The sequence below is a fragment of the Columba livia genome, chromosome 26, assembly GCF_036013475.1.
Source record: "Columba livia isolate bColLiv1 breed racing homer chromosome 26, bColLiv1.pat.W.v2, whole genome shotgun sequence".
NCBI classification, from domain to species: Eukaryota; Metazoa; Chordata; class Aves; order Columbiformes; family Columbidae; genus Columba; species Columba livia.
Window position 1 is genome coordinate 1,489,415 of NC_088627.1, and position 26,559 is coordinate 1,515,973.

Below are 26,559 nucleotides of genomic sequence, written 5' to 3' on the forward strand. Positions count from 1 at the left end.
AGTGATGGGATCCCCTTTTGGGGGCTGACTGAGGGATCTTAGAGCAGAGACCCCTCTCTGAACCTGAGCCCTGAACCACAGAGGTGTTTTCCCAAACTACTCTGCCGCAAGACCCTAAATCATCCCCCAAAATAGGAGCCGCAGCCTCCAATCACTTTGGTATTTTTTTCCAGGGCAGGAAACAAACTCACCCACAAGAAAGTGAAGTTTCAGTCTAAACAGATGTGGCAGCTGCTGAAAAAGGGGCATTCCAAGCCAGTGGCCAGGAGTTGCGCCCAGGGAGCGTCACTGGGAGCCAAGGGGCTTGGGGCAGTGGGTGCAGGGCTCGAGCACCTGCCCGAGCTGGACAATGTCACCCCCACTGTGCTGGGCAGTGGGGACATTGGAGCAGATTGTCAGTCTCAGAAAATATTGGTAAAAGTGAATAAATAGGTATATTTATAGACTTCCTGGGACAATGCGCAGAGGTCGGTGTCCAGGTGGGACAGCCCAGCCACCCCTGTGCTGGCTGTGAGCTCGTTTTCACCAAACATCACATCTTCTCCTTGGTGACCTTCCCCAGCTTCAGTGGCCCAGCACTGTCCCTCCTGTCCCAACCCAGGCACACGTAAGCGTTGAAGGCAAAACCCACACCTTGTAATATTTAAAACAATTTTATTCATGAAAATATGCTGTACAATGCACTATACACAGTTCTTTACATTGCCACATACACAAACTCTAATAGCACGATCAAGAAAGTTACCATTGCCTACGATAGATGCGTGGTGAGAGAATGACGCCTGTCAGAGACCCCCCCCCCAGCCTGTACAGTTATAAATACGAGGGAAAGGACGGACCGAAAACTGCCGTATGAAGCAAACTGGTGGAGCCCCTTCGGCGTCCCCTCAACGCCGGCTCCTCGCTCCGGGCAGGGCTGGGGATGGGCAGGAGCAGGGCTGGGAGCAGAGGATGCTCCTTGTTCCCATGGGCTGTCCTATGGGGCAGGGGGGGCCGGGAGGGAGCGGGGGTGCTGGAGGGAGGGCACTGAAGCTGAGTTTGGTGGGACATGAGGTGGCCTGTGCTCAGGGAGCTGTTTCCAGAGGGAGAACCTGGCGTCTTGGCCACCACTGAGATAAAGCCCAGGGTTCCCCTTCCCCGCGCTCACAGCATTTCCAGGGGGCAACCCCAGAACCCGCCTGCCCCACAGGCCTGGGCCATGGCCCCGACACCCCCATGCCACCACCACCAACCCACCCGGGCATCCCTCAGCTCCGCTCCCCTGCACCGTGTGGGACCAGCCCGTCTCACCTCCCCCGGGGTCCCAGCCACTTTTGGAGGGGGCTCTGCACTGCTGCCCGCCGCCCGCTGTCCCTCGCACCGCACGACGACTGTACACACGACGCTTTACCAACACGACTCCACCGCACACACGACAACCCCACGGTCACGAACCACAAAGACAGCTTGGCAATGGGACGTGCCCCGGGGGCACCACGCGGTGGGGCAGGGGGAGGCAGGTGGAGGGGAGCGGGGCAGGTGTAAGCAGGGGGGGCTTTTCTCTTACAGCTGGTGCGGCTGCCCCTCCACCACGATGGTCAGCCCATATCTGCGACACTGGAGGGGTTTTTGGGGGGTCTCTGTGCCCGAGCATCCCACCTGCAATGCCCGATGGCAGGGATAGCCCAGCCGGCCCGTGCTGGTGCTGCTGGATGTGTCTGGAAGAGCCAGGACCCCTTCCCTTCCTCACCTTCCTCGGGGGAAGAGCCCCTGCTTTGTCCTGGGGCAGCCCCCGCCGCCCTCACTGCCTCTCCTCACCAGCAGCCCTGCACACCCTGCCTGCAGAGCTGGGGTGCCGGGGATTAAATAGCCACTTGCAACTGGTTTCCAACTATTTAAATATGCCTGAAACGAGAGGTGGTGTATAAAACGAATGCGGTAATGATCCTGACCAAAGAATAATCCTTTTTAAAAAAGCATTCAAGAAAGATTATATATAATAGAATATATTAAATTCTGTACATGATCAAATAATGTAAACATAATTAATTAACCTGTAATAATGTCTTTAGAGACTATGCCCACCGTGTGCCCAGGGCGGAGGTGAACGGTGGCACATGGGGCTCCTCTGTCACACTCTGCCACAGACACGGGGGCCAGGGGAGGAGCAGGGGGTGCCCACCCAGGGGTCCCCCACTGCCCTGGCTCCCAGCAGCCGAGCTTCCCTTACGGACTGGTGGGACCCAGCACCTGCACCGTGGTAGAGGAGGTGATGCTGGAGCGAGATGGGAAGAGCTGGGCCAGGAAAATGTGCTGGTTCAGTGGACTAACCCTCGCTGCAACCCAGGGGCTAGAGAAAGTCTGTGCTGCCCAGGGGGAAGATGGGTGTGCAGAGCCGGGGGGGCCAGAGCAGCAGCTCCCCCAGCCCCTCCATCCCCATCCAGCCTGGCTGCCCCACCCCAAAACCCTGTTACCCCTGTGATGGGCAGCCCTCGCCCCACTGTGCAGGGTGGCTCTGGGTCCCTGGTCCACCCCTGCCGTGCAGAGCTGTGGGGCTGATTTGGGCTCCTGACACACACCAGGACCACATCTGACTCGTGGTCCCCATCCCCATGGAGCACGGGCCCCTGGCAGATGGGTACATCAGGGCTGACCCCTCCTGCTGATGTTCCCCCCCAGATCAGCTCCTCTGGCATCCTGGGGACAGACAGTAAGCCCTTGGAGAAAGTCGTGCTGGCTGGAGTCACTCCTGAAGCCAGCAGTGACCGCCCCAGGAACCCCACACACTGGGGATGCAGCGGGGGTCACCCAGGCTTGGGGCAGGGGGGACCCCATGTTGCCTCCAGAGGCCTGGCCACCATCTCCCTCCCCTCCTCACACACACACAGCCCCTTCTCGAGGATAACTCACTTCACAGCCCCCGAATTCCGCCCCATCATCCATCACCCAAAGCCATGGCCAAGCCAAGACGGGACATGCAATGGGGCGTAGCCCCCGGCATTGCCCACAGCATCTCTCTTCCTCTCCCTAAGCTCGACCCTTTCTTCCTTGCAATGCAAAAACTCAATGGCAAAAGAGTGCATTAAATCAAATAAATACACCTCCCTCCCCAACCCTGTGAGCTCCCCCTGAGCCTCAGCATGGGGGACCCCAGCCAGCAGCTTGTCGCTCCCAGCAGGACCATCCCGTGCTGGGCTGTGCACCCCATTAGATGTTGTGCCCACACTTGCTCTGGGCAGGGTACCACCGTTCTCCCACGAGCAGGTGTGACCATGGCACTGGTGGGCACTGGGCTGTCATTATGCTGTCCCCAGGGCAGCGGGTTGCACAGCCTTCCCTCCATCACCAACCATTGCTGCTGGGTAACAAAACCTGCCTGGAGCCACGCGAGGAGACCCGCGGTGTGCGAGGAGACCCGCGGTGTGCGCTTGGCAGAGCTCAGATCTCCACCAGGATTTAAGGGTGACAAGCCCCACCTCGCCCTGGGGGGTTCCCTGCTTTTGACACTTCTACTCAGAGGACTCATTTCCTGAGGCGGCTCAGAGAAAAGGGTCCCTTTCCAGAAAGGGATGCCCATGCAGGGGGTTCCATGCCACTGCCGTCACCACTCCATCACCCAGCCCAAGGACAAATCAAACTGGCACCATCACAATGGGGCACTGGGACTGTCTGGAAAGGCTTTTCCTTTCTGTTCCCCTCCCTGGACCTGCCTGGCTCCAGCTGCCTCTCCCGCCTGCCTGCCCTGCGTCCTCCAGACGATGCTTGTGGGAGGACCCAGCAGATCGGGCACACGTGGGGCTGGGGCCCCTACTCCATCTCAATATTTGACCCTACGGTTTGTGTTTTATGTTCGGCCTCAAGCTCAGACCGATGGCTCTAGCCCATCTTAACAAACAAAGGCAGAAGAGAAAGGAGAAAAAAAAAAAGTTAGTCTCAATGTTCCCCTCGTGGCTTCTTGGTGGCGAGCCCCACCTGGGGCGGGGGTCACCCGGGCACCCAGCTCTGGTTCGTGGGTTGCGGACCCCCGGGCAGCACGGGCACATTAAGCCCATTCTGCGGCGGGAGAGCTGAGTCGAAGTTGAAGTCCATCTCGTCGCTGTCCATAAAGTCATTCAGGATGATCGACTCCACGTCGCACTCCAGGCTCCCGTTGAACATGTCCAGGTCCAGGTCTGCTGGGAACCTGTCTTGGCCCAACACGGGGGGGTGGACAGCCCCCGGGTAGGGGCCCTGCAGCGAATCCAGCAAGCTCATGTGTGCCCCTTGGTTATTAGCGTAGGAATGCAGGTGCCCATGGTGCGGCATGGCCGTCATGCTGCACGTGTCACTGGGCAAGCTCATAAGGCTGACAGGATTAGCTAAGGCACTGGTGTTGACTGCAGGGTGGTGACCGGCTGGTGACGGGTGGTACAGAGCGTTGCTCTTCATGAGAGAGCCATGGTGGGACGGGTAGGAGGACAAGCCCTGCTCCCCGCTTCCGCACAGCAGCGGGTTGTGTCTGTGGCCACGGGCCGGCACCATGGGGCTGGCCTGGGGCAGGGGCAGGTCCCCGGGGACCATGCTCTCCTTGTGCGCGTAGGAGATGGAGGAGAGCAGGTCCTGCAGCGAGGCGTTCCTGTAGGAGCTGACGGGTGAGAAGGTGGCTTGCTTGTTCTCCTGGATGGTCTGCATGGGCAGGCGGCGCATGAGGCTCATGGCCGGCTGGCTGTAGATGGTCCCACAGTAGGTGTTGGTGGCAGCCCCCATGGTGGAGCACTTGGAGTTGAAGGTGAAATTGGAGCTGCGCTGCCGCAGGGCGGCTGGGGGGAGCTGCTGCGAGGGGCTCATGCTGTAGCCGTCCTGCAGGTCCTCCAGCATGCTCTCCCCCAGGCTCTCGTTCAGGCTGATGGTGCCGGTCAGGTCGGTCAGCCGGGGCAGCTCCACAGAGCAGCGGGCGTTGAGGGAAGGAGACATGGTGCTGGAGGGGCTGGGGTACATCAGTGGGGAGGAGGGGGTACCGTCGTCCTCCTCCAGCTCATCCGGCTCATGGTTGGACATGATGGGCGAGAGGCGCCCGCTCAGCGTGCTGGCCGTGGAGTTGGCCCGCGTCCTGAAGTCCGCCCAGGCGTCGTACTCGTCGCTGGCGTGGGACGCGGGGCTCTCCGACCACTTGGCTTGCTGGGCAGAGGGGCTGTCCTCCCCGCGCTCCTGTGTCACCTGCAGCTGCTTCTTCTTGCTGGCCTTCCCCTTGATGCGCAGGAACTTGCTGTTGTTGTCCATTGACACTGCCCGCCGGCGCGGCGTCTTCCCTGTCTTGCCACCCTCGGGGTTCAGCATCCACCAGGAGCTCTTGCCGGTGCCCTCGTTCTGCACGCGGATGAAGCGGGTGTGCAGGGACAGGTTGTGCCGGATGGAGTTCTGCAGAGACAAGGGCAGAGGGGATGGTCAGCAGTGGCTCCAGCACCCTGGGCCGAGGGGACAATGGACTGGAGGGGGCACAGGACATCATGGGGGACCTGGGCTCCATCTACTGGGACTTGTGCTCCCCTCTGGAGTGCAAGTCTTATGAGGAGCGGCTGAGGGACCTGGGGGTTCAGCCGGGGGAACAGGAGCTGAGGGGAGACCTTCTGATCTCTGAACTGCCTGAAAGGAGCTTGGAGATGGGGCAGGGGGGTCTCTGCTCCTAAGGAACCAACGCCAGGAGCAGAGGAAACGGACTCAAGTTGCGCCAGGGGAGTCTGAGGTTGGATCTGGGGAACAATTTCTTCCTAATGTCCAGTCTGAATCTCCCCTCCTTTAGTTTAAAACCACCACCCTTGTCCTATCGCAACCAGCCCTGCTCAAAAGTCTGTCCCCATCTTTCTTATTGGCCCCTTTTAAGGCCTTTTGCTGCTGATCCTCTGCAGCTCATGGGATGCCACTCCAGCTCTCCGTGCCTCAGTTTCCCCACAGTCCAGAGGGGAAAGGCAAGACACAGAGCCCAGGGAAGAGCATCCCGAGAGGTACCAGTCCACGGTGCAGAGACCCTTGCTCCAGCACTGCCCACAGGCTCGGGTCTCGGCAAGGGCTGCCAGGAGGGCAGCGGCTCCTCCTGCTCCTGCTGAGCTGCAGGAGAGGCCAAGTGACGAGGAGGGGGAAGAAACCACGGTGCCGGGGAGAAAGTTTGGTGCCGTTGCCGGCATACAGTGGAATACTAATGAAGAGGCGAGTGAGCTCCAGCCTCATCTATCATATTATGTAATGGCTTACTTCTCTGCACTTCATTTATTTGGAGATTGCTCCCAGGCTGGCTCCTCGCCAGCAGCCACCAAATCCAAGTCTACAGAAATCAATCTCGCGCTGACTGATTAAGCCGTGTTTAGAACTAATTGCTCCTTCGTGTGTGGGGAGAATAAATTACGGGCTTTAATTTCACATCTTTAAAATGCAACTGCAGGTATGGGCTAGCCGTTAACCCCTTCCTGGACAGCTGGTGAGAGGACAGGCTCAGGGAACAGGCTGGGACATGTGCTGCCCGTGCCGATGCTCGTCGCCATCAACCCCCAAACTCCTCTCTCCTGAGCCATGGGATGACCCAAGTTACCTTCCCTGTGACTGAGTCGTGGTGCAAGCGGCAGGGGACTGAAGCAGAGCCCATGGCCATTACCGCCCTTGCAGAGCCAGAGCCACCAGCCAGCTCAGCCCTGTGGCACCAACCCTGTGGCACCCACACACAGAATCACCAAATCAGTCACAGAATCACAGCCTGGCTGGGGTTGAAGGGACCTCTGGAGACCATCCAGTCCAACCCCTGCTCACACAGGGTCACCAGAGCAGATCACACAGGGTCGGTCCAGCGGGTTTGAATGTCTCAGAGCAGGAGGCTCCACACCCGCTCTGGGCAGCCTGGGCCAGGCTCTGGCACCTCCCAGCAAACAAGTTTCTGCTCATGTTCACATGGACCCTCCTGTGTTTTGGTCTGTGCCTGTTGACCCTCATCCTGGCGTTGGGCACCACTGAACAGAGTCTGGTCCATCCTCTGACACCCACCCTGAGATACTGATCCATTGATCAGATCCCTCTCAGCTTCTCTTCTCCAGCTGAACAGCCCCAGCTCTCTGTGTCTCCTCATCAGAAAGATGCTCCAGACCCCTCAGCATCTCTGTGTCCCTCCCTGGACTCTCTCCAGTGATTCCTTGTCCTCCTTAAACTGGGGAGCCCAGAACTGGATGCATAGAATCACAAGATGGTTGGAGTTGGAAGGGACCCCTGGAGATCATCTAGTCCAGCCCACATGCCAAGGCGTCACCCGGGGATGCCCCAGCAGGGCTCATTGGGGGGATGCTCAGCTGCTGCTGGGCCCTTCGCACGATTGGGGACCCCCTTTACAGCCCTGTCCCCACTGCCAGCGCTCCCCGGGTCTGCTCAGCCTGGCAGGCAGGAGATGCTGCAGCTCTCCACGGCTGGGATCGAAAATGGAGAGAGGGGCCGGTGTTCGGGGGTTTGGGAACAGCAGGGCTGGAGGAGGGTGACATTCAGTATGGCGCTCACCTCCTCCGCCGCCACTCCCTCCCGCTTCGCAGCCCCAGCGCAGGGCACCCAGCGTCACCCTTGGACCCAGGGCCGGGCTGGCGGGGGGAGCCCGGAGGGGTCAGGCTGCCCGAGGGAGAGGAGGGAAGGGGAGGCTGCTGCTTCTTCCGCAGTGGAGCTTCATTAAGAGCCAAAAGACAGCAGCAATTAAACACAAGGCGCGGCGAGCCCGGCTCTCTCCTCATTAGCACCCCGACGTGCTCCGCTGGCCGGTGGCTGGGGGTGCAGGCGCAGGGCAGGGGGCTGCACAGGGGCGGACCAGGAGCTTATTAACACCAGACAGGCAGGGACCCACTCACCCATCACTGCCCGGTAGCCCCACGAGCCCCCGGAGCACCCCAGCACTCGGGGTGGCAGGGAGCAGCGCAGGATTGCATACCCCAAAACATGGGGCTCAGCTCCCAGCCAGTGACATGCAGGGGACACCAGGGCTGGCAGAACGTCCCCAACAGCGGCTGCCTGGCAGGGGTGTGTGGCCCAGGGGCTGGTGGATTTTGGCAGGGTGCAGAGGGAGCGAAGGCTGGTGTCAGTCCAGGGTCCCCACGATGCCTCCAGCACTGCTCTGCACCCTGCGACCCGAAGCCCTGCACCAATTCTCACAGCAACCACAGGCTGAGAGTTGGGGTGTTCAGCCTGGAGAAGAGAAGCTCCAGGAGACCTTATTGCAGCTTTTCTGGACTTAAAAGAGACCGATAAGAAAGAGGCCAGGCTGGACGGGGCTCTGAGCAACCTGAGCTGGTGAAGATGTCCCTGCTCATTACAGGGGTGGCACTGGGTGACCAGGGCTGCCAGTTGTTGCAGCTGGATCCAAGCCCAGTTCAATTCTGGTCAACACCAAGGGGAGGATGAGAGGCTGGAGCCCGTGCCAGCCCCTGGCTACCGGCTGCTGGAGGCTTTGCCAACCTGGCAGCCCCTGGTGCCTTCCCGGTGCCCATCTGCCGGGGGCTGCCCCTGCTGCAGCGCCTGGCACAGGGATGGGGGGGCCAGTGGGAGCCGTGGGCACCCACCGAGCCTCCTCACCCCCCCCAGGAGCCCTTCTCCACGGAGCCTCATTGTCAGGGGAACAGCCAGTGTGAAATCGGTCTGATTAGCAATTAGTCCCATTGTAAAAGGATTAGCCGGACCCATTGTTTGGATGAGTGACTTGACTATAAATTTGCATCTGGCAGTGATGATGGTGATGATGATGCTGCGCTGGGAGCGTTTCCCGCGACCCTCTGACCAGACGGGCACTGTCTGGTGAGGCTGTGCCTGGCACAACGGTGCGGTGCACGGGGGCCCCTGAGATGGCCATGGACACCAGGCACAGAGGTGACACCTGAGCACCCTGCTGATCCCACCGCCCGCAGCGCTCCAGCGGCCACTCCTCCAGCCTTGGGGTACCCGCGGGTTTCGGGGTGCACCTTGCTGGACATCTGCCTGCCCCAAGGAGGGCACGGCAGGGGGAAAAAAACCCAAGTGAGAGCGGGATCTGTTGTCCCCATCCCTGTCCCTTGGTTGACACCCCTGCCTGCTGTCCCCGTGCCACTTGTATTTTTTTCTGAACAAACCCCAAAACCCCATCCTCCTTGTCGCACACCCTACCCCTCCCCACAGCAGCACAGCCCGGTCACGCTCGCAGAGACCCCACACACTGCCAGAGAGTCCCAGCCCCATGTCGGGGTCTGTCCGTCTGTCCGGGGGCTGGTCCATTCAGCTAATGAGCCCGTTACCTGGCAGAGGTTTGCAGGGTGGTTAACAGGAGGAAGCAGCAAAGGGCTACTAACGAGCGCTCTCCCGGCTGCTCTCTGGCAGCATGAGGATGGCTCTGGGGGTTAATTGATGCTTATTCACTTTTCGCACATAAAAATTGCCAGTGCTGGAGGAAAGATTCCAGGAGGCAGAGGCTGCTGGTAGCCCCAGTGGTTCCCCATCATGGGGGATGCCATCCCGGTGTGGCAGTGGCAAAGAACAGTCACTGGTGACACCCCTGAAGACATCATATTCACCCAAGAAATGGTGCTGCCCATATGCACCAGAGCTTAAGTGCAGGTCAGCCATCACCGCGGCCTCCTGGCACCGTCCCCGGGGGATGGCCAGCCCTACTCCCCACCACTGGCGTCACCATCCTGCCCACCAGCCCTGGCACCGAGTGCCACATCCTGAGCACGGCCCACGCCTGCCTGCGAGCAGATGGCAGCTGGCACGCCGCGGCACAGGGATGCCAAGTGCCCCAGGTGCTCGCGGCACCTCCCGCGACCAGGACGGACCCGCACCCCCACGCCGTGCCAGGGGCAGGGAGTGGGATGAGACCGCCACCACCATATCAGCTGCACCCATCACAGCCCTCCATGGGTGGATGAGCCCAGCACCAGCGCCAGAAACTGAGGAGGGGCAGCTGGATGGCTCTAAATCCATGAGAAGGTTCCTCTGGCTTTGCACTGGACTCCCCAAGGACAGGACACAGCCTGGCATCAGCCGCACACCGGGCTCAGGGGGGCTGTGAGCATCCCCCGTGATTTCCATCACCCCTTGTCCTATCACAACAGGCCCTTCTCAAAAGTCTGTCCCCTTCTTTCTTATCGGCCCCTTTTAAGTCTGGAAAAGCTGCAATAAAGACTCCCTGGAGCTTCTCTTCTCCAGCTGAACACCCCATCTCTCAGCCTGTCAACATCTCCCCCTTGGGGAGCTGGGGCTGTCCCCCCTCCCCAGCACATCCTTCCCAGGACATGGATGCAGGGGGTGCCGCAGGGGCTGCCCCAGCCCCCGGGAAGGGCACGGTGGGGGCAGAGGGAGGGCACCCGCCTCCCCGCCGCGGGGGTCTCGCCGGCGGCTGCCGAGCGGAGGCGAGAGTATTCGGGTCAGCGCGTTGCTGAGCAGAGCCGCTCTGACGTGCTGCTAATTGAACCAAATGCCCATTAGCGGCGTGACGGGCCGTGTCCGGCCCAGGCCCCCATCGCAGGTGGCTGACACGCAAGGAGCTGGAGGCTGCTCAGCGTGGCCGGGCCAGAGCATCGCCCGCCTCCTCGGGCGCACGGCCAGCGTGAAGCCCAGCCGGCATCTCATTAGGAGCCGCTAATCAAGGCGTGCGCTGGGGCGGGGGGAGATGGGCAGCTGGGGCTAATGGGGGACCCCATGCTGCAGCTGCCCCCATCCTGCACAGCACCTCTCTGCCCATCCCATGGGGCAGAGCCCAGCAGGGACCGGGCAGGGGGTCCAGGCTTGTCCTGCCCCATGGATCCACCGTGCCATGGGGCAAAGGAGGGCTCCAGGCCAGCCCCATGCTCTGCAGGAGTGGAGCAACAGGTCGAGAGGAAACGGCCTCAAGTTGCGCCAGGGGCGATTGAGGTTGGATCTGGGGAACAATTTCTTCCCCAAAGGGCTGTGGGGCATTGGAACAGGCTGCCCAGGGCAGTGCTGGAGTCACTGAAGCAGAGGTGCCACCAAAGCAGGGGTGGCAGGCGTGGCCGAGCATCCCTCTCCCAGCCCTGGTTACCGCTGCTGCCAAACAGCTGGTTGCTGCCACGTTCTGCAATGGGAGTGTTGCAGTTGCCATGGCAGCCGCTTTATTTTAGCCAGCTGCCATCACTCCATGTCCCCTTCAAAACCAGGAGCATCCTCTCTACCCCAGTGGGTCCTGCCTTGTCCCCATCCCCAGGCACCTCACTGAGAGCCCAGGGACCACCCACAGCACCCACTCCCCATGGGACAGTCGGCCTCTCCCCGCTGTCCTGGGGGACGGACGCAACATCAGCATCTTTCCCACTTTCCCCTATGGCTGGTGAGGCTCACACCAGCTCAGACACTGGGTCCCAGTGAGGTGGCTCAGGGAATGGGTCACCCCAGCTGAGGGGGAAGGGGATGGGTGTCTGGAGACAGCACCTGGCACCAGGTGATTTAAGCGCTGGGGGGGCACCTGGATGTTAAATTCAGCTCCCTCAGCCTGTGTAAAGACAGTCCCTGCTCTGGCTTGCTTCTCCCTTGGCTGAAGCCTTGGGTTTCTCCTGGTGAGGCCAGCACAGCCCCAAAACCTGCTGTGACTTTGCTGGGGCTCAGAGTGACACATCCTGCTCCAGCCATGCTGGGTTGGGACAGGAAAGGCCAGAAGAGCCTCAGGTGTCCCTTCACCCTGTGGTGTCTGTCCCAAGCCATCGCCCCAAGGGGACCCTGCTGCCTCCCCTGCTGCCTCCCCTGCCAGGACCGTCCATCCTCGGTGCTCCCAGGCTCTGCCGGGGGGACCATGGGGGCCGCAGGGGCAATGGAGGAGCCCTGGGGATGGTGCGTAATGCAGTAAATCCCTCTGCGTCCCTGGCAGAACCATCATCTCTGTGAATCCCCCAAGCATCGCCTGCCCCCCCCATGCACTCCCTAAAGGGCTCATTAGATCACACCAGGGTGGCTGCAGATAATGAGAAGAGAGCAGGCAGGGAGCAGGCAGGGCTGGGGAGCTCAGGGACCCTCCTGCTCTGGTATGGTGTCACTGTCCCCACAGTCCCCTTTCTTTGCTAAAGGCACGGGCTGCACTTTTGGGGTGCAGAGCATGGGGCTGAGCCCAGCCAAGGAGGTTTTGGGGGAGCCCAGCCTTTGTCCCTGCAGGAGCTGCACGGGTGCAATCGCACAGTGGTGGGTGCAGCACCCAGCTCGCCTCGGCACCCAGTGCCACCCAGAGACACGGCACAGGCAGAGATGGGTGGGTGCTGCCACGTGTCCCGATACCAAGGTGATGGGGCTGGCTCTGCACAACGGGGTCCCCCTGAACTGAGCCCACACAGCCCCTTCCACAAGAGACCACCACAGCGAGGTTGTGCCGTCCCCCTGCACAAGCCACCCCAGAGCTGGATTAGACCTCGAGCCTCCCTCAAGGGTCCCAAGGGTGCTGCCAAGCTATGAGGTGCCAGTGCAGCCAGGGATGCTTTGCAAGGTGCCGACATCCAGCCGAGAACCATCAAGCCCCCCTGTCTTTGGGGACACAACATGCCCCCACCCAGCACCCCAGTCCCAGCCCTCCTGGGCCCCTCTCCAACCTGCGAGACCAGGTGAGATGCCTTGGAAAGACCCTCTGCACCATCAGCCACTTATCCCATAATACTCTAATTACACCCCAGAGCTGGCCACCAAAATAGCTGCAGTAAATCACTCGGAGCTGCCATGTAATTTTTTGCATGAAATTACAGTATTTTTTCCCCTGGGTTCAATTTCCTCCACACCAAGTTCTCACCGCAGCCAAATAATTAAAGCAGCCGTGCTCCCTGTTCCTCAGGTACCATTTTAACTCCCTGCTGGCTGCCCCCCCTGCTGTCCCTGGTTGGGGACGTGTGCCCCAGCACCCTGTACCCGCACTGAGCACACCCAGAGCAAATAAGAGCTGCTCCTGATCCAAAGGCAAAGCAGATCAAACCGCACCAAGGGACCCCAGGGAGACTCAGCACCCAGGAGGGATGCAGAAGGTGCCCCAAGCAGGATGCTGAGCCCCCGTGGGGAGGTCCAAACCCCGCCGGGCAGAGGAGATGGTTTTTCCCAGGGGAGGAACCACCCCCGCCTCCTCTTCATCGCAGGAAGAAGATGAGGGAAGCAGTGGGACTCAACCTGCACTGTCCCACTTTGCACAGCACCCGTGGGAGACAGCCATCCTGTGAGGTGCCACCAAACACCGCCTGTGGGTCACGTGGCCACCTGGGAGAGATTGCGGGTCCCAGTCACACGTCACCCTTGTACCGCTGTGCTGTCCGAATGCACCGACCTCGTGCAGCACCACGCTGAGCTGAGCAGCAGCAGAAACCCCAGACTCCAGAGGGTTTCACATCCAGCCTCATCCTCTCCCCTGTCTGTTCGGTCACGGCTGCCCTGCTTTTCAGCCTGAGACGCACAGCAGAGCTGGACTGTACCCAAACAGGCATGGAGAGCTGGGCAGGAAGCCAGGCACTGGGGCACACATGTCCCCTGAGGGCTCGCTTTGCCCCAGGTCTTCCCCGCCTGCCCCGTGGCCCCACGTCACCCCTGGGGACCAGCACCGCGGGAATGCTTGGAGGAGCAGCGGGTCCCTCTGCTCCGAGTCCTCCAGCTCTGGTCATGGGTCACTGGAGCAAAGCCAAACTCTTTCTAACACTGTGTCCCTTCCGGGACCCCCACAGCTCTGTGCTGGCTGCTCGAGCTGGGACGGGCTCCCCAGGCTCTGCAAACTCCCCAGCATAGGCAGCAAACCCTGGGCAGACACACGCAGCTCAAGGCAGCCCTTGGACGCGAGGGGCTGATTTGTTCTCCCACCAGCACCAGCCGACCCCACAGCAGACAGAGCACCGCGCCGGCACACACTGCAGCACAGAAACCCTCCCAAATCCACACAACTCCGCTTTTTCCACTTCCAACTTGTTTTTTTGTGTATGCATGGGACACAGAAGGCACAAAGCCCCGTGTCACTGCCACAGCCCACCCAGGACAGGCAGGACTGGCCACTGCAGGGAGCTGAGATCCCTGTGGTCGCCCAGCTGGCAGGGCTGAATGCACCATCGCTGGTGCATCCTGTGAGGACAGAGACAGGGAGGCAGGGGTATGAGCTGCTGCCACAGCTGTCACCATGTCCCTGCATGGCCAGAAACACAGCGGGAAACGTCCTCATGCTGGTGTCTTTCCTGGCCCAGGCAAGCCCAAAGGCACCAGGTCCTGATCTGTGCGCTATGTCCCCGCTAAGGGAAAGACAACCTGGAGATGCTGGCGTGGCTGAGATGTCACCAAGTGTGGTACCATCTGCTGTGGGGAACTGAGGGACATCAAGCACCTCCAAAACATCCCTGTCCCCCAGGTCACATGGAGCAGGCGGGCGCTGGTGACAACAGAACTGCTGCCTGTTCGTCCCACGCAGGCAGGAGCTCAGCTGCCTGCCCGTGTGCTCACACTCACGCACACACGGACCCCGGGGCGAGACGCGTCGGGACGGAGCTCCCGGCAGGGCTGAGCCCGCCGTGCCTGTAATGCAGACGAAATATCTCGGTCTGTGCCCGGGGCTGCACCGTGTAGTCCCCAGCCGCACGCAGACCCTGTCGGGAGAGACAGCGAGACACTGGGGGGGCAACTGGAGACCCCTTGCCCCGAGCATCCCACATGACGTGCTCATCGCATCGTGAATCCCCCAGCACACGCTCGCGAGCCAAAGTCACGCAATCAGAACAAGGTCACTGCAGGACCCTGGGGACGTTTCTACAGCTCCAGCCCCATCGGCTGCGGGAAGGAGGGATGATGCTGCCCCCCTGCAGCAGAGGAAACTGAGGCACCGAGGGGGCTGTGGCAGAGGGAGCCGCTGGCAGAGCTGCTCCACAGTCACTGCTCCAGGAGTTGGCTCTGTCCCGGCCATCTGCCACCTCCGTGTCCCAGAACCCCAGCTGGTGCCCCAGGACCAGCCCAGCCCTCCCCAGACATCATGTCCTGACCCCCAGCTCGCAGGACCCACGGAGATGGCCAGGGGGGTGACGGCACCGGGGGGGGTTGGGCCTGCGTGTCTCCCCAAGGGGAATGCTCTCAGGGGTCACCAGAACAGCACACAGGACAAGGGGCTTGCAGCTGGGGGTGGCTTGAGAGCAGGAGAGGATCCTGGAGGGGAGGAGGGATGGGAGCTCCATCCTGCTCTGCCCCACATAGCCCCAGGGAGCATCCATGGTTGGTGAGGTCCCCATGGGCTCCTGGCCCCCACTTGGTGCTGGACAGGAGCCAAAAGCAAACGTTTTCTTGGAGGGGAGATGGCAAAAGCTCCATCTTCCCAGGGCAGAGAAGGAGCAGCCACCAGCCCAGAGCTGCGGGAGACTGAGGATGTCACCAGCTCGCAGCGGGGTGTCACACACCTCGCCTGCCACACGTCAGCAGCACAGCACGCACCCACCTCACACATGTGCACCCCCACCAACACCTCCCCACGATACCCACGCACCCCCCGCGCCCCACGTCGCCCAAGCCCACGTGCTCGGGCGCCCGGCCCGGCACGCACACCGGCTGCACAGTGACTCAGCTGACCCGCCCGGCAGCAGCTTGCTTTGCACCTGCTAATTACAGCCCCCCCGCCACCCCCGCTGCTCCTCGTGCCGGGGTCTTGCCAGCCTGCGCTGACTCACGGTGCAGGGAGGCGGGAGGAAGGGAGGCCCCCCCTTTCACATCAGCTGGGGGGGCTCACCAGCCACCCCTGTGCCCCTGTGAGCGCAGGGGCTTGTGCTGTTCATCGCAGGATAAAACCTTCCATGGCAGGAGGCTCCCAGACCCCAACACTCCCCACATATGGGGGGCACAGGCAGCCAGGACCCTGCACCCGTGGAGCCCTTTTGGGGTCACTGGGCTCCCTGTACAGCCCTGCAACTCCTGCACCGCCACCAAGCAAGGCACATGGCAGCCTACGGACTCCTGCTGTCACCCTGCACCGACACACTCGCTTGTACACACAGTTGCATCCATGTGCTTGCACCCGGGGGGTTTTGAAAGGGGGATCCCCCCTCCAGGACATCCCCCTGCCCTGGGAGCTCAGCAGAATGGGGCTGTGGGATGGCCTCAGTGCAGGCAGCATGGGCAAGGGGACAGCAAGTCAGCCCCCGTCCAAGGTGATAAAGCCAAAGCCAAAGCTCCTCCAAGGCTGCCGGGCCACTTCCCTGGGTCTGCAAAGAGCAACCCTGGGGCCTGCCAGCCTGTCCCCACCGCTTGGTCATAGCCACCCAAAGCCACCACAGGCCACCGCACAGGCACAGCCCTTCCACCGGTGCTCTGCTTTCGGGTGGGGAACAGCTGGGCACAGCAGAAGGTGGTGGGTGGGCTGAGGTCCTCCCCTACCTGCCTGCCAGAGCCGGCTCGGGATGCTGGGTTACCCGGGAAACAGCGGATGACATCGCAGGAGAGGCAGGGAAACTCTGCCCGAGGTGTTCGGGATGCCATTGCCGTTGTCAGGGAAACGACGGTGACATCCCACAGGTAAGCGATGGTGGGGAAGGAAGCGGGAGGCCCGGTGATGCACCCTGGCTTCGTCTCCCTTCTCGTCCTGCAAGGGGGTCCCTGCCCTGCGCCAGGTGGGCACGTGCCCTGGGGGAGCCTGGTGGGTTCAGCCCTCACCTCACCGCCGCCCAGGGGTGCTGGCAGGGTGATGATGAGGTGGCTTCCCCCTTGGAGACATTGTCACCCCACCTGCTGCTCCCCATCTCTGCCTGAGCACTTTGCTGCCTGCTGCCCCCTCCACCACTGCCTGCTGCCCCCGACGCTTCCTGCTCCTTTTGTCTGCCCACAGCGATGCCTGGGGACACAGTGATGCCAAGGACACCCAGGGACACAGCGATGCCCAGAGACACATTCCCCTGCCTGCAGCTCCCCAGTGTCAGCCCATCCGTCAGAGCTCTGCTGGGGGTCTGGCAGGGACCCCAGCCCAGGTAGGGGCAGCACTCTCGGGTTGCCTTTGCATTAATCACAGTCTCTGCTTTGCCCTCCGAGGGCTCAGAATCACTGGGGATGCCCCAAGATCTCCCCTAATACCCCAGACTTTCCCAGCTGTAAATCTTAGCTGCTCGCCCCCACCAGGGATGCACCATCACCCCCGGCAGGATGTCACCCCCTGCCCCAAGTCCTGTTTGATCCCACAGGGTGCCAGGAAAGCCACAGCCGCAGCTCAGTGTGGTGGTTTCTGGGCTGTGCTTGCACACACATCAGCTGCAGGCAACGGGTGGGCTGTGGGGATGTGTCCAAAGCAGGTGTAAACCCAGTAAGACCAGGGGCAGTGAGTCGGTAGAGCCACACCGGGGGCTGCTAGGGGGGAAATGCAGCCTCTGCCCCCCCAGCACCGCTCCAAAAATGACTCAACAACCACAGGCAGCCCGAGGAGAAGGCTCCTCAGCCACACCTGGGGAGGCAGCGGGTTCCCTGCGGGATGCTGCAATGCAACAGCAACACAACAATCCCCCTCCTGCCCACCTCGGAGGAGTTCGCCACCTGAGGCCGAGCAGTTTTACCTGTAACGGCAGAAATTACATCAGCCAGAGCAGCCGGTCCCGGTGCTGCTGGAGGGAGGAGCTGGATCAACTCCAGCGCTGTCACAGCCCCGTGGGGACACCTGAGACTGGGCTATGGGGGCTGCGTCCTGTCCTGCCAGCGGGACCGAGAGGAGGGTGGGAATGCTCCGGGTCAGGCTGTGCAGCATCCTCGGGGCTGGTTTTTAGTGCTGACTGTTTTCTCTGGAGCAAGAGACCCTAAAAACTGGCCCTGGCTGCAAACTGGCCACTCAGCCTCCTTGGGTCCATGCTGCCAGCAGGGTCCTGGCTTTCAGCTGGAGGGATCAGATGCTTGGGAACAAAACCACTCAAAAAGAGGGTGTCCGGTGAGAGGGGGAGGTCACAAAATGTCCAAAAAAGGGCTGGAGGAACTAGCACCCACACCACCAGGGACAAATCGGCTCTGGATGCAGGGAGAGGATGCTCCGCGCCTGCACCGCAGGCTTTGAAGCCATCCACAGCCCCTCCGGTCGCTGATTTTCAGTTTTTGCTGGGGGGGATGAGTGGATGGGGTGGTGCCGGGGAGGGGGCTGCAGGTGTGGAAGCAGTGGGAGCCCTGGCGCTGCAGCAAGACACCTGCTCCCAACTCCTGCCAGCTGCACGCCCATCCCTCGGGCTCTGAGCACCCAGGATCATGGCCCAAAATCTCTGAATGGGGTGGGTGGTGACACCCCCGGCAGCTCCACGGGGCTGTGGGCACCTGCCAGCAGTGCCAGCCCTGGCCGGACCCCACGCTCGGTGTGTCGGTGCTGTCAGAAGAGGTTGTGGGGACAGGACACCCCAGCGCGGTGACGCAGGGGCTGTTTCCCTGGGGGAGCTGGCAGCCCTTCAGACGGCCCCCGCCCCGCTCCCCCACGCTGCCGGCCTCCCGGCTTCGTGACACTGAGCTTTAATTGAATTAGACGCTGCTGCCTGGGCAGAGCAGCCTGCAAACCATCCTCGAATTCCTGGGCACGGCGCCCGCTCGCTGTCTGTGAGCCAGTCCCCGTCCCCCCCGCAACCCCATCATCCTCCTCCCCCAGCGCTGACCCAGAATAGCGGAGCCTCCGACCCCCCCGGCTGGGAGCGGGGGTCTGGCTGGTCTCAGCGGGGCTCGTTACACAAATAAGCCCCGGCGAGCGATGCGGTCGGAGGCTGCAGCACCTGTGGGGAGCCCCCGCGCCTCTCCCAGCGGGGTCAGCGGCGGCCGGCGAGCCAGCCCGTCCCCGCGCCAGCTTCCTCCGCTACAGAATGTACCGAGGGCCCTGCGGCCCCAGCCAGGGACACGATGTGCTCCCCGCTCCAGGCCCTGTTTTTCCTGGCCAGGCTCCTGCTGGGCTGGCGGCGGGGCGGCCAGCGCTGCCGCTCAATGCGGCTTTTGTTCGCTCCCCGCTCGCCTCCTTTCACACCTCTGGCCCACCCTTTCGGCCCCTCCATGTGCCCTCAGACCCGGCCGTGACCGTCCCCAGCCATGACCGTCCCCTGGCCTCTCTCACGGCTTCATTGCTGCCTCAATGGCTTTTTCGTTCCCCGTGAGCCCGGCCAGGGCTGCTGGCAGCGGCCGAGGAGCTGCTGTCCTGCTGGCAGGACAACCCAGCATCTCCGAAACCACAGGCAGCATCGGGTACCTGCCAAAGCAGCAGCTCCCAAATGCATCCCCAGGAGGGACAAGGATGTTTTGCACCTTCTCCTGCCCACGGCCTCGTCCTGCTCCACGCACAGCCCGTGGTTAATGGGTCCATCACTAACTCGCCCGCATGTGGGGTGCAGGGTACAGTCCCCTCGGACATTTCCCCTTGCAGGGGAACTTCGAGTCCTCACACCCACTGGAAAATGGGTATCTGAGGTCCAGTACAGCAGCTTATTTCAGATTCCCGATCTTGAAACATTCCTGTAGCAAAACCAAAGTAATCCAGCGAACCCAAACTGCCGAGATGTCATTTAACCCCACGAGAGTTGCGTCCTGGCTGCCCAGTGCTGCTGGTTTTCCTGCCTTTCCCTTTCAGCCAATTTGCAATCTGGGCTGGTTGACCCAAATTTGCTTTTCCTTTGTGGAAAACACCTCCCCACCAGACAACATTGCTCAACTGACTCAAAACCCAGCTCCCCGTGCCACAAACCTTCGCCAGCCCCAAGAGCCGTCCCCATGCCCGCTGCCTTGGCACAGCACAGCTGGCACAGTGACCCCGACACCGCACATGCTGGGAACGGGTACAAATACACATGGGGATGAACCCCAGATGCTTGGGCGCAGCTGGGCATGAGGCCGGACCTCCTGCCCCACAAACCTGGGCGGTGGGGCTGTACGGGGTGAGGATGAGCAGGAACCACATGCCCAAGAGCATCCCTGCAGCCCCATGTGCCACTGCTGCCTTCCCGGCCCTGGATGGGCACGACCGGCTCCCGGGGCTTGGCAGGAGGCAGAAAGGACACAATTGCCCGAGTAGAGCTGTTCCAGACCCTCGTCACCCCCAAAATCACCAGTGGGTCTGGCTGTCGAGTGGGGTACATCCTCATGTTGAGCCGTGCACTAGGGTGGTTGACCGCGGGGCTGGGAGCCCCCAGATTTGCAGACCTGGGGACCCATCGGTGATATGAACCATCTGCATGACAGCACCATAGCCCCCCTGCCCCAGAATCATGGCAATCATCCATTAACCCCCCCATCCATCACTGCATCCCTCACATCCAGCCCAGGAACATCCAAACCTGCTCCCAGCCTGCATCACCTCACTGGCGGCATCACTCCGGTGTCCCAAAGCTCCTTTTTGTTTTCACGGCTGCTTTCCCCCCGCAGCGGGTGGGGGGTCTGTGCATCCGTCTGGCAGCTCAGCCCTTGTCGCCGCGGGGGCCGCGGCAGCAGCGCTGCAGGGAGCTCCCCGGGGAGGCCTAAGTGGATCAGAGGGTTTGAGCAGCAGACGGCTCCCAGACAGAGCTGGATCCTCTTCAAGGCGGCCACTTGCGGCTACAAATGCACTTTCTGCCTGCAGCTCCCCAGACAAAAGTTTCACACCAGCTTTATTGCGTTTAACCCCTCGCTGCTCCCGGCCCCGCAGCCCAATCCCAGCTGGATGGGGTGTTAACGCCAATGGGGCAAATCCAGCCCTTCAGGAATGGCCAGAGGGATCGGGGTGCTGGGTGCTTGCGCAGGGACCCCCCCTAAAGCCTGGGGTGTCCTGAGCCAGGCAGTGAAACCCACTTGCCGGTCTTGCTCACCCAAGCATCCCTGAACCGTGACAAGGAGGAAACTGAGGCACGCAGTGTGGGGGAGCAGTGGGGAGGACTGGGGACACCAACCTGCTCCTCCATCCCCTGCCTGTGCCACCCCAAACCCTGGCAGCAGGTGGCAGGTGACAGACTCACCTCTGTCCCACGCCAGCCCGTCCCTTTACGGTACCCCCAAAGCCGGTGCTTGCCAGGTGCTGTGGTGGGGAGCCAGGGTGGGGGGAGGCTTTGCTGGAGTAAAGTTGCAATTAATTATTCAGAGTGCAATGATAATTACAGGAGCCCCCTGCTTCTGTTCGTGCAGGCAGGAGAAGGATTCGTGCCACGGAGAGGGGTCTTGGGGACCGAGGTCATCGCTGGCCCTGTGTCCCTGGGGCTGTGCCACCATGGGGGATCCCGGCCATCCTGCCCCCCGGCTGAGGAGCCACCTGTGGGTCTTGGCTGGGGGTGGCATGGGGACCTACCCTGGACCTCTGCAGCTGGGTACCTTGCTGGTTAAACTGGGAGCACTGGGGAGCCAGGCTGGCCCCATGGCCAGCACTGCCCACCCCATGCCTCCCCTCCCTGCCCCGTGGTGGCTGCAGCACCCCACACTTTCCAGCCCTGAACCCCATGTTGCACAGTCCCGCACCCCAAATCTCCCAGCACTGCACCCCAGTCTCCCCACAGCACTGTGCCCCATGTCTCCCCATCTTGCTCCTCAAACCCCAGTGCTGGGGGTCCCCCCGAGCCCTGTATGGTCACAGACACATGTCCCTGCCTCCTGAGGACCAGCAGTGGGATGGGCACAGAGGTACCTGCCAGGACCCTGCTGAGCATTCTGGGGTACCCCCTGCATCCCCCCACGCCAGGCCCCCACCTCTGAACCCACAGCTGCCACTGTAAGCCCAACACGGGGCTGACGCTGTCGCAAACCCTCTGGCCTTGCAGCCCCCCCGCACAGCCGCTCCTTGGCTGGCGCACGCTGGCTCCGGGATGGAGAAAAAAACAAGAGGAGGGTCAGCCAAAAACTACACACAGAGGGCGAGCGGATCCTACCGCTGGGATCCCAGCACCGCCTGGCCCTTAACGGGCACGGAAAACCCCGGCCAGACAGTCCTGGCACGCAGAAGGACACCTGAGGACACGCCACCTGGGACCCAGGGATGCTGCGTGGGTACCAGCAGCCCTGGGTCAGCACGGAGCGAGTCAGGGACACGTGTGTGCCCTGCAGTGCTGTCCCAGCGGCAGCGGGGATGTGGCTGGATCACCTCTGAGCCAGTATTAATATCTCCCCGCACGGCGCGCGCAGAGGGGCCCATCCTGCAGCTCCAGAGGGGTCCGAGGCGGCACCTCCGTGGAGTGAGCCAGGCCCCACGGCGTGTCCGGGTTATCTCCCCTCTGACGCACCCGTCTGGCATTTTCTCATTACACTGAGCTGATGTTTTGCCACAATGCTGGAAAAAACCCTGTTTTGCAGGCTTGGCAGAATGGTGGGAAAGCGGGGTGAGCGGGAGTGCTCTCCCAACACCCATCACACCCACGTGGGCCAGTGTGCTGGGGACCCCCACACCCCACCACTGCAGAGGGGGGTCCCACAAGCTCAGGTGGGTTTCTGGGTGTGTGGGTTCAGGGTAGGGGGTGCACAGTGGGGACAAGAGATGGGGTGCAGGATGGGTGTGGGTACGGGTTTGCAATAAGCAATGTCTGGGTAGGTGGGGTGCAGAATGCAGGGTACAGCTTCTGGGATACAGGGTGGAGAGTGAGGTTTGGGGACCAGATTGTGGCATGCAGGGTGTAGGTTTTGGGGTACAGGGTGGAGGTTTTGGAGTGCAACGAGCAGGTTCTGGGGTGCAGGTTTTGGGGTTCAGGATGCAGGTTTTAGGTCCAGGTTTTGGGGTGCAGGTTCTGGGTGCAGGTTTTGGGGTGCAGGCTGCAGGTTCTGGGCTGCAAGGTACAGGTTTTGGGGTGCAGGGTTTAGGGATCAGAGTGTGAGGTTCAGGATGCAGGTTTTGGGCTGCAGGGTGCAGGTTCTGGGGTACAAGGTGCAGGTTTTGGGGTGCAGGGTTTGGGGATCAGAGTGTGGGGTTCAGGATGCAGGTTTTGGGCTTCAAGGTGCAGATTCTGGGGTGCATGTTTTGGGCTGCAGGAGGTGCAGGCTGATGTGGGACCCCGTGCGCCTCGGGCTGACATTCCTGCCGCTCCCACTTACACCCCAGCAGCTGCCCCCCAGCCCAGCCGCCTCCGCTCCGTGCCCGGGCAGGCTGTGCTCCCCTCCAGCCGCGCCGGCCCCGTGCCAAGCCTGGCACAGCTCCCATCGCCGCTGCACCCGTCCCAGCGCTGCGCGGAGCCTGGGCACGTCTCAAGCTGCCTGGCATCGTGACCCTCCCAGGGCCCTGCCCCATTCCCAGCTGCCTGCCCCTGTTCCCCGGGGCTGCCTGTGGGGCAAATGCCCAGCCCTGCCTGCTGCAGGCAGCTGCCTGAACGCAGCAACTGCAAGGACATGGTGGGTCCCGGGGCCGGCACGGTGCTGGGTGGGTGATGGTTGGTCCCCACGTGCGGGCAGAGACACTGTTCAGCCGCTGCAACAGGACCTCCCGGCGTCACAGGGGGGAAATTCAGCATCCTCCGTCCCACTGCTTGGTACCCACAGCCCCATGGACACACCACGAAAGGCACCAGCTGGGAGTTGCCATCTGCTTCTCATGGAATCATAGAGTCATTTTGGTTGGAAAAGACCCTCAAGATCATCAAGTCCAACCATAACCCACCCCTGTCCCTGCCCCATGTCCTGAGACCCTCATCTCCATCTGCCCAACCCTCCAGGGCTGGTGACTCCAGCACCGCCCTGGGCAGCCTGTTCAATGCCCCACAGCCCTTTGGGGAAGAAATTGTTCCTAAATCCAACCTCAACCTCCCCTGGCGCAACTTGAGGCCGTTTCCTCTGCTCCTGGCGCTTGTTCCTGGGGAGCAGAGCCCGACCCCCCTGGCTCCAAGCTCCTTTCAGGCAGTTCAGAGATCAGAAGGTCTCCCCTCAGCTCCTGTTCTCCAGCTGAACCCCCAGGTCCCTCAGCCTTAACATTTTTGCCCTAAAATGATGAAATTCAGCAGGAAGCAGAGCAGCCCCGTGGTCCCATTGCCCCTGCCTTGTGCCCAGGCACAGGTGAGTGCAGACGAGTTCACCAAGAAATCGAACCAATGGGCCCTGCAATTAATACCTGTGATAGAATAGAGCCAATTATAACAACAGGCACAATAATTGCATTACACCTAGGGAAGGGTGTCAGCAGAAATCCCTGCAAAAGAGACTCTTTGTCTTTGCTTTTTGTTTTCTCTCCAGCTCGCAGGTAATAGCCAGCAATGGGCAAACCCTCTTTTAATGGACTCTTAATAATGCTGTAATTTCCCTTTGCGGGGAAAGTTTTCCAAACAGTCAAAGATTCAAAACAAAGCAATGATTGTTCCTATTAGCATTAAATTCTACTCTGGGAGAGAGAATAAATCAAGCAAGGGGATTCAATTCAAAACAGAACTATAAAAAATCCAATAATGATTTTTTAATATTAATAAGAAAAATATATTGTTATGCACCCTTAGCATTTAAACTTCTAATCCAATCAGCGCAAAGTGCAGAAATAAATCATAGCCGCGGAGGAGAAGGGAACAACCATCAAGAAGGCAGCAATAAAACGCTGTCTTACATCCCTGGGACAGGCATAGGTTTGACAGCCTCAAAAGAAAAAAGAAAGCCAAAATTTATGAGTCTGTCGCTCTGCAAGCTTGTTAATTCCTTCCCTGCATCTCTGCATGTGCGCTGCACCTGGGGCAGGGAGGGTGCACGGGTGCCACCAGGCGAGCGGCAGGCAGGAGGTGACAGTGGGGACCCTTCACTGCCATGCTGCAAAGCTGGAACTCGACCTTCCTCATCCTCATCCTCCTCAAAGCCAGCAGCTGTCGGCAGCTCCGGCTGTGCAGAGACGGGATGGTTCCCAGGGTCCTGCAGCCACAGGGGGAAGGAGCCAGAGGACCTGCTGCTAACAGAGGTCCCAAGTGCGGTCCCAAGCACAGTCCCACTTGTGTTCTCCCCAGCTCTCCCACCCTTGCACGCTGCATCAGATGTTTCCGATCCTGAGCTGCTAACACACCCGAGAGCCTGCGCAGGCTCCAGGGATGCTCGAAACCTCAGCACACACAGACGTGGTGCCCACCCCTGCCAGCAGTGACAGACACCCATGTGGAGCCGATGGCACACACCCGAAACCCCAGTCACCCTCTGCTCCCACCCCTGCGTGCGTGGCCCTTCCCATCGCACAGGTTTGCACAGCAGAGCAGCAAATTGCACCTCTGTGTAACACCCATGGAGACGGCCGTCCCACTGGGCTGGGAGATGGTCCCCACTTTGCCAGGGTCTCAGTGCAGGAATAATCCCGGTAAGGCTCCCCCGGCTCGCACTGTGCCGTCCTTGTTGAACTCATTACAGATAATGGCCCCACAATTCACCGCTGACGCAGCCGGGCTACTCCCCCTGATTTATCGGCTCCAGCGGACGATGCACTGCTACGGGGCCAGCGATGAGCTTGGGCGAGCGGCAAAACGCCACGAAATGCGGCCAGTTGGGTCTCAGCCCCCAAACCTTGAACCCCAGCGCTCCTGCCGAAAGCAGCTACATCCAAGAGGAGGGAAATGCAGAGCCGGGGCTGCGGGAAGCAGGAGCAGCAAGGCACCTGCAGCTGGCGGTCCCAGCCGCACCACGGCCGAGGACAAAAGGCATCTCAGCCACACAGGGAGTCCCCGGCTGTCTGGCAAACTGCTGACGCCACGAACCAGGGCGAGAGGGCGTTTGGGGACAGGGGGACAGACACTTTGCTCCTGCTCACGAGCACCCCGGGGCTTCATTCCCACCGGCTCCCAGTGGCTGAGCTTCTGGGGGGCAAGGGATTCATTACAGCTACTACAGGTCCAAACCTGACATGTCATGGAGCATTTCTGCTCCACTTTCGCTTTGGCTGATTTGAGCAGCGGATCAGGGAGCAGGTGCCAGGCTCGTCCCCAGCTTGTTCCCACGCAACCAGTGACATCTCAGGGGAGCAAAGCTGCTCCTCGAGGAGCAGAAAGCACCCAAGCCCTCCTGGCACTTCGCAGTGTGTTTTATGAAAAAAAAGAACAGAAGCCTGAGGAGGGTGGACCTGCATCCCTGCATCCCAACATCCCACCATCCCCGCATCCCACCATCCCCGCCAGCCTGGCTGCTGGAGGAGATGCCACTGGTCCCCAGGGCAGCATGGCCACCAGCACATGAAACGGTGACTAGAAAGTGTTTGGGGACCTCAGAGAGAGAGCAGTGCCACCACTCACGGCATCGCCAGGCTTTCCCACCGGACACTGAGCAGGATGTGGCACCCTGGCACGCAGCACCCACCCCGTCCCTCGGGGACCTCGGCAGCGCCAAGGCTGAGCACGGAGCTGGCACAGCCCCACCAACACCCGTCTTCTCCGCACCTCGGGGCTGCCCCCGGCTGCAGCCTCCTCCCAGTCCCGCGGGAGAGCAGCCAGACTCCCCGGGAGACACAAAGGCTGCCCGGGAGGGTGAGGGTGTCTGGCAGCACCAGGCGCCCAACGCGGGGCTTCAGGGATGCGCCTGGGCGGGGGCACCCAGAGCCCGGCCAGCATGGGGTGGGTGAGCAAAGGGGGGCCTGGGGAGGTGGGGGGGGTTGAACTTTTGAACCAGCAGGCAGGAGATCAGTGCATTACCTTAACGCGAGTTAAAAATAACCGTCTCGTCTCTCGAAATGAGCCTGTCTGCAATTACAGCTTGGCATGTCTGCTCCGGAGCGTCCCCGCGCTGGCACGGCGCCAGGTGGCAGGC

The 26,559-nt window shown here is 61.3% G+C and overlaps 1 protein-coding gene across 2 annotated transcripts in view; it reads right to left on the bottom strand.

Moving 5' to 3' along the window:
* Positions 1-634: 634 nt before the first annotated feature.
* FOXO6 (forkhead box O6) overlaps positions 635-26,559 on the bottom strand; it is a 34,545-nt gene continuing 8,620 nt past the window's right edge. For both annotated transcript variants that reach the window (XM_065041398.1, XM_065041397.1), the window contains exon 3: positions 635-5,376. In XM_065041398.1, coding sequence (XP_064897470.1) covers positions 3,964-5,376 — 1,413 coding nt within the window. In that variant the 3' untranslated portion in view covers positions 635-3,963. The remainder of the gene's footprint in view (positions 5,377-26,559) is intronic.